The sequence below is a fragment of the Pezoporus flaviventris genome, unplaced genomic scaffold (assembly GCF_033815535.1).
Source record: "Pezoporus flaviventris isolate CSIRO_AGI_PZ_B2104156 unplaced genomic scaffold, CSIRO_AGI_Pfla_v1 ptg000015l, whole genome shotgun sequence".
NCBI classification, from domain to species: Eukaryota; Metazoa; Chordata; class Aves; order Psittaciformes; family Psittacidae; genus Pezoporus; species Pezoporus flaviventris.
The window spans coordinates 24749899-24763925 of NW_026892563.1; the positions used below are offsets into that span (position 1 = coordinate 24749899).

General features: G+C 37.2%; 1 protein-coding gene across 3 annotated transcripts in view; it reads right to left on the reverse strand.

The window, feature by feature from the left end:
• The window catches only part of USP25 (ubiquitin specific peptidase 25), an 89862-nt gene that overhangs the window by 22398 nt on the left and 53437 nt on the right, over nt 1-14027 (reverse strand). For all 3 annotated transcript variants that reach the window (XM_061453777.1, XM_061453779.1, XM_061453778.1), the window contains 9 exons: nt 11455-11592; nt 10504-10580; nt 9742-9815; nt 8138-8286; nt 4186-4313; nt 3328-3423; nt 2869-3030; nt 924-1132; nt 151-221 (listed from right to left, as the gene is read on the reverse strand). In XM_061453777.1, the coding sequence (XP_061309761.1) occupies nt 151-221; nt 924-1132; nt 2869-3030; nt 3328-3423; nt 4186-4313; nt 8138-8286; nt 9742-9815; nt 10504-10580; nt 11455-11592 (1104 nt within the window). The remainder of the gene's footprint in view (nt 1-150; nt 222-923; nt 1133-2868; nt 3031-3327; nt 3424-4185; nt 4314-8137; nt 8287-9741; nt 9816-10503; nt 10581-11454; nt 11593-14027) is intronic.

The window sequence follows — 14027 nt, forward strand, 5'->3', positions numbered from 1 at the left end:
AGGTTTGCAAAACTCATTATGACTTTCTAACGAAATTTCACTAACTATATAATTATTGTATACCTGCTTTATTTTCAAGCATCAAAAAACTTTCATTAAAGTGACAAAAAGGATTTGTTTTGATTTATTTCATGCAGAAATTATACTTACTTGGACCATTGTTTTGTCAGAGTACATCAGTTCAATTGTCCGATGTATTCTAGATATACTTTCTTGTAAATCTGAAAGAGAAATAAAAAAGAAGCTCTCTTTCATGATGCTGCATAACTGCACGTGGCTTCATCTTTATTTTATCTCATTAAAAGCCAAACAAGGGTACATTTCACACTTGGTGCATCTGTTTTTCTATCTACATGCCAAACACTAAACCTTCTCATATGATGAAGCAGTGACAGCTATTCATAATGCACTCCTGCTAGCTTCCTAGAGCTCAACCAAGCCCACTCCTGCTGGAACAATAACTTCCTTTGTTTTCCTCAGAGCAACAGAACAGACTGTAAGCTCTACCCACTCCAAAATGTCCTGGCTTAGAAATTTACTGAATTTTCCCATGTGGAAAGGGTCACTCTATCCTAAACTCCTCTGCAGCACCAAGTCAAAGCATGGGCCCAGCCAGTACCACACTGACAGCTCAGACATGACTGCAGTGACCTTCTTTGGCATGGACCACACTTCTATTTCACTCTACTCCCCCCAGTACAATGCACACTGAAGCACTGTGTACACCTCACTCAACAGCCAGTACGCATCTTCAGTTCATATACCTTCAGTCTATTACAATCTCTAACTTCCCTTCCTATTTGCTAGAGGCAAGTTTAGAAGTACAAAACAAGCAACTCAACACACACGGACATTAAGGTGATTTCCCCCACTTCCACAACTTCTTTCCAATGGCAAATGCACTTCCCAGCTTGCGGCATTACCTCTAGTGTCATTCTCTACTTCAGTCCTCCAGCGATGTAAACAGCCTTCTAGGACAGACAGCTCTTCCTCAGTGATGTGCCTCGGTGCTGGATGCATTGGCAGATCAGGAGGAATTCGTGATTGTGTGAATGGTTTATGTATTACTGATCTTTGTACAGGAGATGTGCTTGGAACATCTGATGATGAAGGTCCCTGCTGCTCTATTGTGCTACATTCATTCAAAACATGAAATTAAAAGAAAATAAAAATTGAATCACCATGCATACAAACTAAAAGCTACCCTGTAAAAATAAGCTTTTAATCTGAAAACAGATATTTAAAAAGTAGTAATTTCCTACAGTGCAATCCAGGAAAGATACCTACAATATCAATATGGCATTAGCATGTCAGTTCTGGAAACCTGGTGGTGTAGTACACATTAGCACAATAATAACTCTGGCTGCCATTCCCCAAAATAAAGGAACTGGATCGGTCAAGCTACAGTTCGCTTTACTTGAAATGCTATTCAACACTTTCAAATAACATCATACAAATAATCACTATGGTTTGAAACATTTATTGACAAACTGGAAACTGAAAAATCAGAGCAGCTTGTCTTATGGCCCAGTGACCATAAAATCCTAAAAATCCATAAAATCACCTACCTACCATTAACGTTAACTGAACAGCAACAACAAAGGGACCTCTGATATTTACGGCACACTGGAAATCTAGCACCAAGCCATCTAAACTTGCTCCAAACACACCCCCTAACTCAAACGGCAACTCGTACTAACCAGGAAAACTAGGAAAATTCTACAAGAGCAGCAGAATATCAAAAATGACAACCTGTTACAGATTTTTCTCTTCCCATCAGTGAGACCACTCGTATGTAATCACTACCAAAAACCTGAAGACCTTTATAGCATTTTACTTTGTGTACATCATCATGATACAGCCTGAGGAACCTGGATTCTTCAGTAGGTTAAAAAGTTCTGAGAACATCAAGAGCTGACAGCGTCACTTCATATAACATGCTATTGTGTTTCTACAGATTGAAAAAAGTATTAATACTAGACATTTTTTACAGAGCTTCCTTTATAGGAGTTTGAACAAAGTATATCACTTCTGATCCTGTATTTCATGCAAATAATGGTAGCTTTTAACAGTTTGTCTTCTCTTATCGTCAAGATTTCTACATTATATCAGGAAGACATTTGAAACCTTTCAAAGGCTTTTAGATTCATTTACTTCGCTTGTCTGAACTACGAAGTTAACCATCTTGACTGGATCAGAATCTAGAACTCTACTTTCCCAATCCAATATAAAAAGCTGTGTTATAAACTGCCAGTGTCCACCTAACCAAGTCTGACCTTAAGTTATACTCCTAACTGTGGGTCACAGTTACTAGCTTCAATAATGGGAAAAATGACACTATTGGAGCTTTATCTACCTCATGCTTTGGCTACTCTGTGTTGAAAAAGTCAGACTGTTAGGTTCCTGACAAACTCTGTGAGAAGTGTGAGCTGCAAAGCAGAAAAGGAGCTTAACTCTGAGGCTAAATCAACAGAAACCCTGAAGCTCTGCAGCACATACACACTGACTAAATTAATATTATTCAACAATGCAATTAGGAAGCAGTGACTTCACCAGATACTATGTCTATCTGGAATTTTAGGTGGAATTGTGCCTTATTTGAAAATAATAATTCTCCACCTGAAGACATTTTTATAAGCACATGAGACAAACCCGGATTATTAACATTTTGTTTTATTTAAGTCATCTGTTGTGCTGAAAAATACTTCTAGGAAGAGAGCAGAAACTTTACACCTTAGAACACGCCTAGCTGTATTAAACTGGTGAACATGGCAGGTAAGCTTCCTTCCCTGTCTCTCAGTGGCCGGGTTGGCACCAAGAGGATGATTGGCCTCTTGCCTTGGGAGAGCAGGAGGAGGCAGCTCTTACCTGGGTGGGGTCTGGGCTGGCAGTGTGCTGCTGGCAGGGGCACTAGCACCCAAGTCATCAACCGGAGACGTGCACACTGGTTTGCTGGAGGCAAACTCCAAGGCGTACTGCAGGACATCTACCAAGGGGAATCGTTTAGGACCAGAACCATAGCTTAAATATCTGTTAACCACAAAACATATTAATGCCGTGACTCACGTATACGAACAATACATTAAAAAAAAAATTTTTTTTTTTTTCTGGTTGACTGCAATTAAATAAAGAAACCCTTTCCGAACATGTTTCATGCACCAGAATTACTGTCCTTATAAACAGTTTCCAAAGAAAACAGTAAAAGAAGAGATGCAGAAAGGAAATCTAGAGCAAAAGCCTACATACAAAGTATACAGCTGCAAGGACTAATTCTACTAATTCTATGTAGCCCATAATATTATTTGTATTTACAGTTATCTATAGTACCGTTCTAATCTCTGTTGTAAAACTGTGAGGTATTCTTTGAGTCTCTTGATTTCATCCCGTTTAATTCTTGTTATTTCTCTGTTTTTGTGCATATACCTGTAAAACATGAAATTCAGAAAGAGGTGTCAGCCCATAGTATCCAATCACTGAAACTCAGGTCTGTACACATCAGCCATACCACAGGGCTAATAAAAACCTCACACTCTCTAGAACCTACAATACACTAAGCAGTAAAGCAGAACTGAGAAGAAAATGCTAAAATCTTCCCTCCCACAATTTTCTGAAGATGCTTTTACCCCCCAGTATCAAAAGTTCATACTATAGATGACAAACATGTAATCAGAAAGCTTCTAAACTAGACAGTTTAGGAGGCAATCACATAGCAATACTCCTGTTTCATTAATTAGACTCACAAATAAATACTCAGCATCTAACTGAAAGGCATCATGGTATCTCACCTCAACACATAAACTGCATGCACTGACGCTGAGAATCTCTTCAAACCATGCAGTCTATGTAGTACACCATGATGGAATAGCTGACTTCTCACCCTCCTTCCCAATTGGACTCATAAACAGTGTGATTATTCAAAGTATTTTTCCTTAGTACACCGCTATCTAGCAATAAATTAAAGACTGAAGTGCAAGAATGTTTTGGCACAATTTAGTAGTATGTCTTAAATTGTTATCTACGTGTATTTTCTGAAACAGATGAAACCCATGGAAATTTTAACTTGTCTAGCTAAAAAATAAATTTACTGTGATTTAAGCACAGATAAGATGCACCAGCAACTTTACCAAACTCATGAGATGTAATTTATATTCATACAAGGACTCTGTTGATAATATTATACTGTACCTGTCCAGATACAAAATTGGAGGAAATTCTAATTTGTTGTGTATCTTCTCTGGTCTCCCCAAAGCCTGATTAAACTCAAATCTTGAGAGCTCAAAAGTTAAGACAGGAGGAAGCTCAGTGAACCAGTGCTGAACAAAAGAAAAAACAGAACACCCCACAATGAATGCCTTCCAATAGGAGAACATTAGTAATAATGGTACAATACCTGCAGACTGACACACGTATAACAGAAACCGATTTTAGAGGGCAGATCAGCATAAGCTTTACGAAGTTCCCATCTTTCCCCTTCACTGTAAACAGAGACCATTTGTCATCCATGCTGCAGAGTTTTCCAACTCATCTATCACTATCTGTGCTAAAGCAGAGCAGGCACAAAGGCTTCTTCCTTTCACATTTGTCTTGTTCAGACTAAAAGCGGCCTACACTTGAACCCACCTGCCTTGCCAACTGCCCTGTCCTCTTTTAACTCTCCCATGCCACTGAAAGGGTTGTTTACATTGTATCAAGCGCTCTTCCCGCTAGTTCCCTCAGGCTCAAGTTTCTGACCCTTTCATTCACCCAGTATTGGAGTTTCCAGTGAACCCTGAAGCAGGACCAGTGAGTACTCCGGGCTGCGTGAGACCAGCTCTCCTGGCGCTGTAGAAGTCATATTTTTCTTTAAATCTCCTCCATACTAACAACCTCTTCTGAAGTTTCTGCTCATGTCACTAACCACTGTTAATCCGTCCATGGACGAACCCATGTTATCATCACCTTATCCCAATTTTCTTTGAGTATTCAGTAGAGGTCTAACTTTAGTCCTTCTTTCTTTCCTTACACACTTGGCTTCTTCAGGTACAAGATGAATTCAATCTTAGTAACAACTAAGTTGAAACATCAGTGTGTTATCAATCAGCATTATTCTCAGACTAAAGCCAAAACACAGCACTGTACCAGCTACTAGGAAGAAAATTAACTCTACACCAGCTGAAACGGGGACACTAAACATCCACTCAGGCTTCCCTGATTGCCGCAGACACTGTTGCCACATACTTCCAACACCAATGTCCACAGCCCACACGTGGCATTTGACCTGGGGCTTGCTTCGAGTTCTCCTATCCAGCCAAAGGTCTTGAATAGTCTTTTCATGCAATAGAGCCTTTTCCTTCTGTGCACATGGCTAAAATTCAGGTCTAGGTTCTCATCACTCCACATATCAGTGCAATGTTTCCTCTCTTCTCCTCTTGCCTGGCCTTAGTGCAGAGAGCCTTTTCACACTAACAGATTTCCAGGATGTTGTTGAATTTTCCTTGTTTGTTGTCTTCAGCATCACTCCCCTCACCTGCTTACAAGCAAAGTAAGCTGCCTTCCTTTTTTTTGCCTGTATCAGCCTCCACTAATCACCTTTTCAGTTTTAAAGGAGATCATAACATTTCTCTTGCAGCAACTTCATGCAGCAATAGATTTCAATGCTAAAGTCAGCAAAGCCACACCACAACTCCTCCACCTTAAACTCTTTTATTGCAAGGCCCCCAAACTCCTTAATGATGACTAAGCTGCTGATGCCCTGAAGTTTATCGACCATGATGCTGACAAACACTCTCTCATTTTCCCTATCTTCTAACTCCAAGTACATGCAATCAATCTTCATCTTTTCTTGAATTTGGATTCAAGTTCCTTGGGACAGAGAATGTCTCTTTTTTTTTTGTTGTTGTTTGTTCATTTGTACATTAGCTTGCTTGCTGACACCAAACTCAATGGCTGGGGCTTTTAGGCATCATGATAATAATAATAATAATAATAATAGCAGCAACAATAATGATAATAAACAAGCTAAGTACCCCATTTGATGCAATGGTGAAGAAGAAAAGTAGAATGTTACTTTCAGGATCTTTTCATACATGCAACTACCGTGTTATTATTATTTTCTATGAGCTTTGATATCTACCATCTGAGATGAATGCCACTTGAAGTCTCTGTTCAGCAGAGTCAGACGCTGATAAAACTAGAAGAAATTCACCTTCCTTCAGTACTTTCAAACTTTCCAATGCCCTGTAACCCCTTTGAGGCACTATGTTTAAACATAACTAATAACAGCAACAACCGCTATAAATAAATGACTTCAGTTCAGGGAAATGTAATCAATTTACTTGGCACTGGTAATAATGCAGTAATGTTTTTTCTAAATTTGGACTTAACACATTACCTTTCTTGTTTTGCCAATGTTGTCAATCTGTCATACGACTATTTTACCTCCATTTCTACATGCTAAGAAGCCAAGCTGATTAAAACCCTGACAGTTTCACAAAACACAAATCTTAACACTCTAGACACTGAAATTACAGGTGAAAAAAAAAACCTCAAAATCAGAACAAAGCAATAAAAATAGTCTGACATGTCTAGTCAAGCATTTATAACTGAACTGACATTTTATGCATGACTGCACATAGGTTTTAACTGCAAGATATTCTTCACTCCATAAGATGAACAATTGTACTCCTGTATTAAGTACATACAAGATTTCAACTTGCATAAAGCAACTGAGCTTTGTATTGTACCAAGATATTTAAGAGATTTTTTTTTCCTTTCAGTTATATTTCAGGAAACATGCTCACTGTAATAAGACGTTTCTACAAGTGCTGAAATAAAAAAAAAAAAAACAAAAACCAAAACATAAAATAAAATGGAAACATCATGCAAAAGAAGAACACATCCAGTAAGATGTGTAAAAACATTTGAAAATGCTTGTTAACATCCCCTTTGGTTGATCAATATTCGATCAGCAATACCTGACCAGAAAAAGGAACTGCAAAAGGGATACTATAAAACTTCTGTCGATAACACAAAATTGGAAATAGCAATTTAGACTGGAGGATGATTTCAGGGTATGTCACTATGCTTAGTAATGAAACCCTTTGTGTACGTTGATATGATTAAAGAAAGCAAAATTTCATCACTGCAAAAGACTGACATCAAGGAAGAAACTATACCTGAACTTTTTACTTAAGTAAAAGAAATCTCCTAAGATTTCACATCTTTAGAATAACTGTGATGAAACATGAACAACTTCCAAAAGAAAAAGCAGCTTAGCCTCCACAGGCAATGGGAATTTCCGTATTTCCACATCAATAATGTACATGTTGTTAGAGAGAGCTCTGCCAGAGAAAAATGCTGGGCATATACATACATGTCAGCAATAAGAAGAGACATTTCAGAGCATACCCTCCCTTTTCATTCTACAGTCACCAATGATCCAACTACCTCTTTTCTGTAATCTGTGACTTGTCTTGTTTATCATCTCACCCCAACACCACACACTACACATCCCACTTCTTAATGGGGTTCCATCTGAATCCATCCACACATGCTTTCAGCATGCTCTGACATCTGGCAGCCTCCTACTCTAGCAAGAGCTCTCTGAGGAAAAAGAGCAGCCCACAGAACATGAATTACCTGCCCACTGCTGCAAGGAGGGTAGGGGGCAAAGGGAAGGATGGTGGGAAACATCAGAAAAAGGGGAAGAAGGCTAGGGTGCTGAGGAGTTACAAGACAGGCAAAGAGGAATAACAACAAAGCAACGGTCAAATGCACAGCTCATGGTTGCTCTTTACTGCATGGCACAGGTCAGCAAGTCAGTCAGCAGTAGTCAGCTACCACAGGACATTACACCCATGACCTCTCTGGTGATCAAATATCAGCAACAGGTGGGAACCGGCCTGCTCCAAATTACCTCTGTAAGCACTTGATTGTGCCAGCTTTTAATAAGCATGAACTTTGTGTCTTATGAAAAATTAAAAAAAGATGATACTCTGGATACTCGGAGAGATACAAACCCCTCAGATTGACAACCCAGTTCTGTCAGGCATCAGAACCTAACACAGCAGCAGGTCACACAAACAGCCACGAAACCCAGTGAAAATTAAAGAGCACTACAGCAGCCCCCAAGAGAAGCCCACAGGAGAACTTAACTCACCTCCTGACCAGACTTTGCAGAGTTTTCTGAATGGAGAGATTCAATTTCCCCTTCAATCATTGCAGCTTCTAGGCACTCATGCAGATCTTTAAAGCCATTAACCTGGAGTGGATACTGGCCAAACATCTCTGTGTTTTCAAACTTTTTACCTTCACATAAGAAATTAAAACAGTTGAGGTTTTAGGAACAAAACTTTGCCTTTACAAAAAGCCTAACAATCCTAGGTCATCTTGCCTAGTCTACTGAACAGTACCCACATTTTGTTATTGAGCAATTCAATTGTATGTATGAAAACAAGTTACTAGAGAAAGTCACTTGAATCTCATATCGAAAATTACTGTATTTTCCTCTTCAGCCCATTTTTTTTAATATTGTTTTTGCATCTCTTGGTAATTAGCAAAACTCAAGATGACTTGGCACCACAAATGTATGGGAAATTTTACACATATAAATCAAAGTCCTGCTCCTGCAAATACCAGCTCAGTAATACAACTCTACATTGAATCAGCAAAGTCAGTGGAATTGCTGGTATGAAACAGCCCTTTGTATAAGTACTTTTTGCAAAAATAAAGCACAAAAGAGAACACTCGCGATTTCATCCTGAAAACAAGATCATGATTTGGTAACAGCGTATAAAGATGCAAGTTCAAACATGAGAAGAAATGTGGGTGACAAGCTTCCAATCTACAACTTAAATTTATTTCATCCTAAAGTCAGTAACAAGTCTTCTCACATCAGCTAGTTTCCTTCCATTGGTTTGGATTTTACGTATCTCCTCAGTTAAGATGAGAACATAAGGGAAGAAAGCAGCTGAATGCAAACAAGCTGGAATGCTAGCTAGTAGCAAGAAATTTGCAGAATGTGTAAGTCTGAAAGTAAATCATTAGATACACTGTTCCAGGTAGAGCAACAACCTGGAATTCACTTTAAAAACTATAGCTTCTTCATTCAAATGCATCTCAGGAGTCATTCACTCTCAGGATAGGGGACAGAATCACCAACATTAGAATATTTTCACAACTGCTGTCCTCCCAGAAACACAAGAGCACTGCAATTCTGCAGATCTACTAATTATATACAGATAAGATAAAGGGAAGCTTGTACAGTCTCCTCTTCAGTACTCTGACACTGCCCTTGCACAGGTTTCCACTGACTTGTTTTCAATGCACTGTACTTTTAAGAGGGTGACTTACCCATACCAGGAATTTTGCAGAAGAAAATGCAGTAACTGAAATGTTAAACTGCATTAAATGAAGCAGAAATAATGCGAGAGACTAGCTCAACAAAACACAATAACTTGCCTTCCGCATACCATTAGTAAGTAGCAAAAGGTGCCCTGATGATAATTTCTTGCAAGCATTTTCTTAAATATGCTCAGCTCCTGAAAGTTATTGGAAAAAGAAAAAAAAAAAAATGTTCTGGACCATTGCAGCTCAGTTTAACTTCAGTCTCATATTCTCATGACAGTCTGTGACAAACCTTTGGTCACAAACTGAACGTGTAGTCTCCAAGTATATGTCCGCAAAAGTAGCTAAAATGTTACAAACTTAGACAAGCACTAAGCAGACATGAGCATAAAAGTCCAAGGAAGTTCAGATGCATACCTTCAAGTACACCTACTGCTAGAAATCGTCCATAAAACAACTCCACCATTGGGTTCTTTGATTTCTCGCCATCCCTGAAAACAGAAAGCATGTAAGTGCAAGATACCAAACATAATGCTCTGACTTTCACAAAACTATGAGCAGAATATTCTGAATTCATTACGGAAATGCTATTTTACTCAGATACTCATTTAGTTTTGCACTTTCCTTTAATAATAACGATTCACATATTTTCAGTCAGTTTCAGAAGCACTTAATTCTAGGAAAAATTATGTAAATCAGATTCAACTCCTGAGTCGTTAAAGTGTACAAAATCTGTGTAAAAATTATTTCCTGCAACACTCTAGAAACGATATATTCAAAAAGACAGTGTACAGATATACAAACAATGAGTATTTACCTCTGAAAAGATAAACGAGCAAGGTTTGAAGTACTTAAACTACAGGATTGAAAAGAAAAGTTGCTTTCAAATCGAAAGAAACAAAAACCCAAAAAGAAAGCGTAATTGGTTATGTACAAAACACGTCTAATCCTTCTAGACTCTGGACTTCACTCAGCAAGGTTTCTAACATGAAACAAGATGATGAAAATGGACAATTCATGGAAAAAGAAAGGTATATTGAACTAAAAAAAGCTATGGTGTTAGATCTTTTTCTGCCATATAAGAAGATGTGGATTTCTGGTTGCTCAGTTTGCTTTTTCTCATTAAAACATTCTACATACAGAACTAAATTAAAAAAAAAAACCACAACAAAAACTTACCTCTCTTCTTCAGCTTTAATTTGGAAGGCATCTTCTAGCCAATCTAGTAATTTGTGTGTAAATTCACTAACATCTTGCTGTTGAAAAAATATAAAGTGATCAGTATGTGTTCACATAGGTAACAGAACACGATAAAGTGTCACCTTACAAGATCAGTATAGCTTTATTCCTCTTAACAGCAGCTCCAAAATCACACTATATCCAAGACTATGCTATGAATGTTTTTTCTTATAGGTGGCTCTTAATGCATACTAAGGCTCTGGTGTTCCTCAGCCATTACACTGTCCTGTGATCTTTATTACTGGGGCTCAGCTTTCATACCATGCTAGTCCAAAGGCATCCTATGAATCCCATTGTTCAAAACCTTTGGTATCTAACAAGTGGTGACTAATATTACTTTCATCGAGCACTAAATTCAGCAATGCTGTTGACGTTAAATACCTTCACCACATAACCTCATGTGGAAAAAAATGCAGAAACCAAGTGTTTCTCAGAAAACTAAAATATACCCATTATGATTTAGGCAAGAATTCTGAATACAAGTATTAGGATACTCCAAACTAGTTATCTACAGGACAAATAGGACTGTACCAGCTCTGGAAGCATTGTTAGAGCACAAGAATAAAGCCCTTTAAAAAAAAAAAAAGAAAAAAAAAGAAAAATCACAGCCTTAGAAACAAAACCCCAAAAGCAAGAATGCGAAACTATTGGTTACTTTCTAAAATAATAACAAGAAAGTATACTGAATAAAACAAGCAAGCTGACCAGATTTTATTTATAAAAGTGACCAGAGATCACGTAATACTAGAGAAAAAACTCAAAACCTGATAATTAGAAGTTTCTTTTCTGTGGACATTTTGAATTTTTGTTGTGCATTTAAAGTATTTCTTATTGCCAGATAACCATTTGAAAGCATGCATAAACTTGAATGAAAAAAACCACAGAAATTACCTGTTGGGAATCATTCGATTTAAAAGCATCTTTAAGGATTTCAACCGCTCTTGATGGGTCAACGTATTTTCTCTTTGAACCAACTAGAAGTGCAAACAGGTACCTTAACTCACGCATGAAAGGCAGATTCCTATGTTCCTGTATCTGAAGAAGAATTAAATATATTTAACAAAGTGGTAACAGAAATCTACTTTACAGAATTGTTACCTAGTGAACTAAGGGTATATCCAGCTAATCACCGTGATAATACATAAGCTTACTTGTAGTACTACCAAGGTAGTGTTGCATGCCTTTTACTTGTCAGTTTTGTAAAATAATGTAGTTCTCTGAGAAAAAAAATTACATTTCAGAACTGAAAGCTCCCTGAAATCACATCTAGATGTGGCTGTTTGAGTTGAAATAGGGACAAATGGACAAGACGAGTTGAATTTAAGACAGAACTGCTGCTCCTGAGACTCACAACACCTTAAGTAATACACTGCAACAATAGGCATTCATTTTACTGAAATCAGTATTCCTATATATTAGTACTCCTATACCTCTAGGAGAATTTCTTGTAAACCTACACACTGCCTATTACCTTTTATTTTATATTGAAGACTAAATCTATAATGTGTACACAAATCATTACTATTTCTCTTGACAGAAGTAAGAGAGATGGCGTGCTCTCCTTTCTACCTAACTTTTTAAGTATAATTCATGGCCAAGATGGAATTCTTCTGGTTTCCAGGAATGAAGCAGAAGAAGTATTTTCTGCCTGTATAATGAAAAGTAAGTAAACTGAAATGCAAATCCATCATTCCATTGATTAAACCACGGGTTACAAATGCTATGGCGATCAGATATCACTCATACTCCTAAGTAGATAGCTGAAAAATACTTGTGAAATTAAAACCCATGTAATATTGACTTGTATTCAGAACAGTAGTTCTAAATACAGATACTTTGAATGTAAATATCACTCAAAGGCAGCACAGAAGTCAGATGCTGGTCAAACCAGAATTTTCGTGACAAAATATTTCACATGCTCAAACAGCAGACTCGTTTAGTCACTCCTATGTCAATCCAGTATGCATAAGGCTTTTCGTGCATAAAGTCTGGTTTATTTTAGCTTGAAAACCTGTGTGTGATGAATTGGAATATGTTCTGCATAATATCTAAAAAAATACTTCTAGTCACGTAAACTCCCAGGTTTTACTTGTTCATCTGGTCCACCTTGCAAAACATCAGCCAATTATGAACCATGCTCACAGAAAAGGCTGAAGACTTCATCAAATGAACCTAATTCAGCTTTAAATCATCATAAGAATAAAATCAGTCTTCTATTTATATATTTAAAGCACTTTTTAACAACAAAACAGGGAAACAAATTATGAAAGTGATTTTTTTCTTAGCATTTTCATAAAGTGATCTATTAAAAAGATCAATAGATTTTCAAGTTTTAGATAGACATATTTTATCAAGATGACTGAATACCAGTGATGATTCATATGCATAATATAGAGGATTGACCACAGAGTACTCTACACCTCACCTTCCTTTTCATAAATCTGAAGTAGATAGGCAGTGAGTAGTGTTGCATTACTTATCCAAATTTACACTACTAATTTGGCTGAATTTTAAGCATTTTGTATCTTTATGTTGAACAACTAGTTACAGATGTCAATAGGATTACTCAGAACAAATATCTCTGTAAAGCCTATAAAAGTTCCCTAAAACCAGAAAAATCCTTGCTGGTTTGTTGTTTTGTTTTTTTTTTTGAGAAAGCACTATTTAATGCATTAGGCACGATCCTTGCCCAGATTATGTGAGCATTACCACAACAAGCAGCAATTCTCATGGAACAAAGCCTAAAATCTTCGAGAAGGGTGTGAGCCCGTCCCCAAGACAAGGTATATACAATTGCACAAAGGACTTGCATATTAAGAACTAATAAGGTGGTCACAATACAGCACACAGCTCTCAATTTCATAGCATACTGTAGGTGCATCAACACCTACAAAATACAAAAAAATTAAAATCAGTTTTGAAATAAAAAATGTATGGAAAGTTCATAATCGAAAACTTTCTCTATTTTATTACCTAGCCTACCTGCATAAATATTTTTTTTTAATAATTTCTTATGTTGGAACAATTTATGATTAGAAATGCCTCTAAACAATCTACACGTTGAATACATAGCAAACATTCATTATTGCCAATCAGTATGCCAGGACACTGGCATAATGATGATGTTGAAACGGGGAAAAATGTGCTAAACTCTAACATAGTATGCACCTCCTCTGATAATAGCACATTTCCTGAAGATATCATTGAGGCTAAATATTTAGCTGGCCTCAGTACATACAACAAAAAAGATCTGTTTGATATGACAGTAAGAGAACTGGGAGAGCAAAGAAGCTGTAGTAATCTCAGAGACCCATATCTGTTCTACAGAAGGAAGCCAAGGATCATACCATGTAAGAAAAATCAATTTTAAATGAAAAAGTATAAAACCAGATCAGATGTATGAGCAATTTTAAAAATCCAGAAAAACAAATTCCAATTAGCTGAGGCAAATAGGGTGGGGTTGT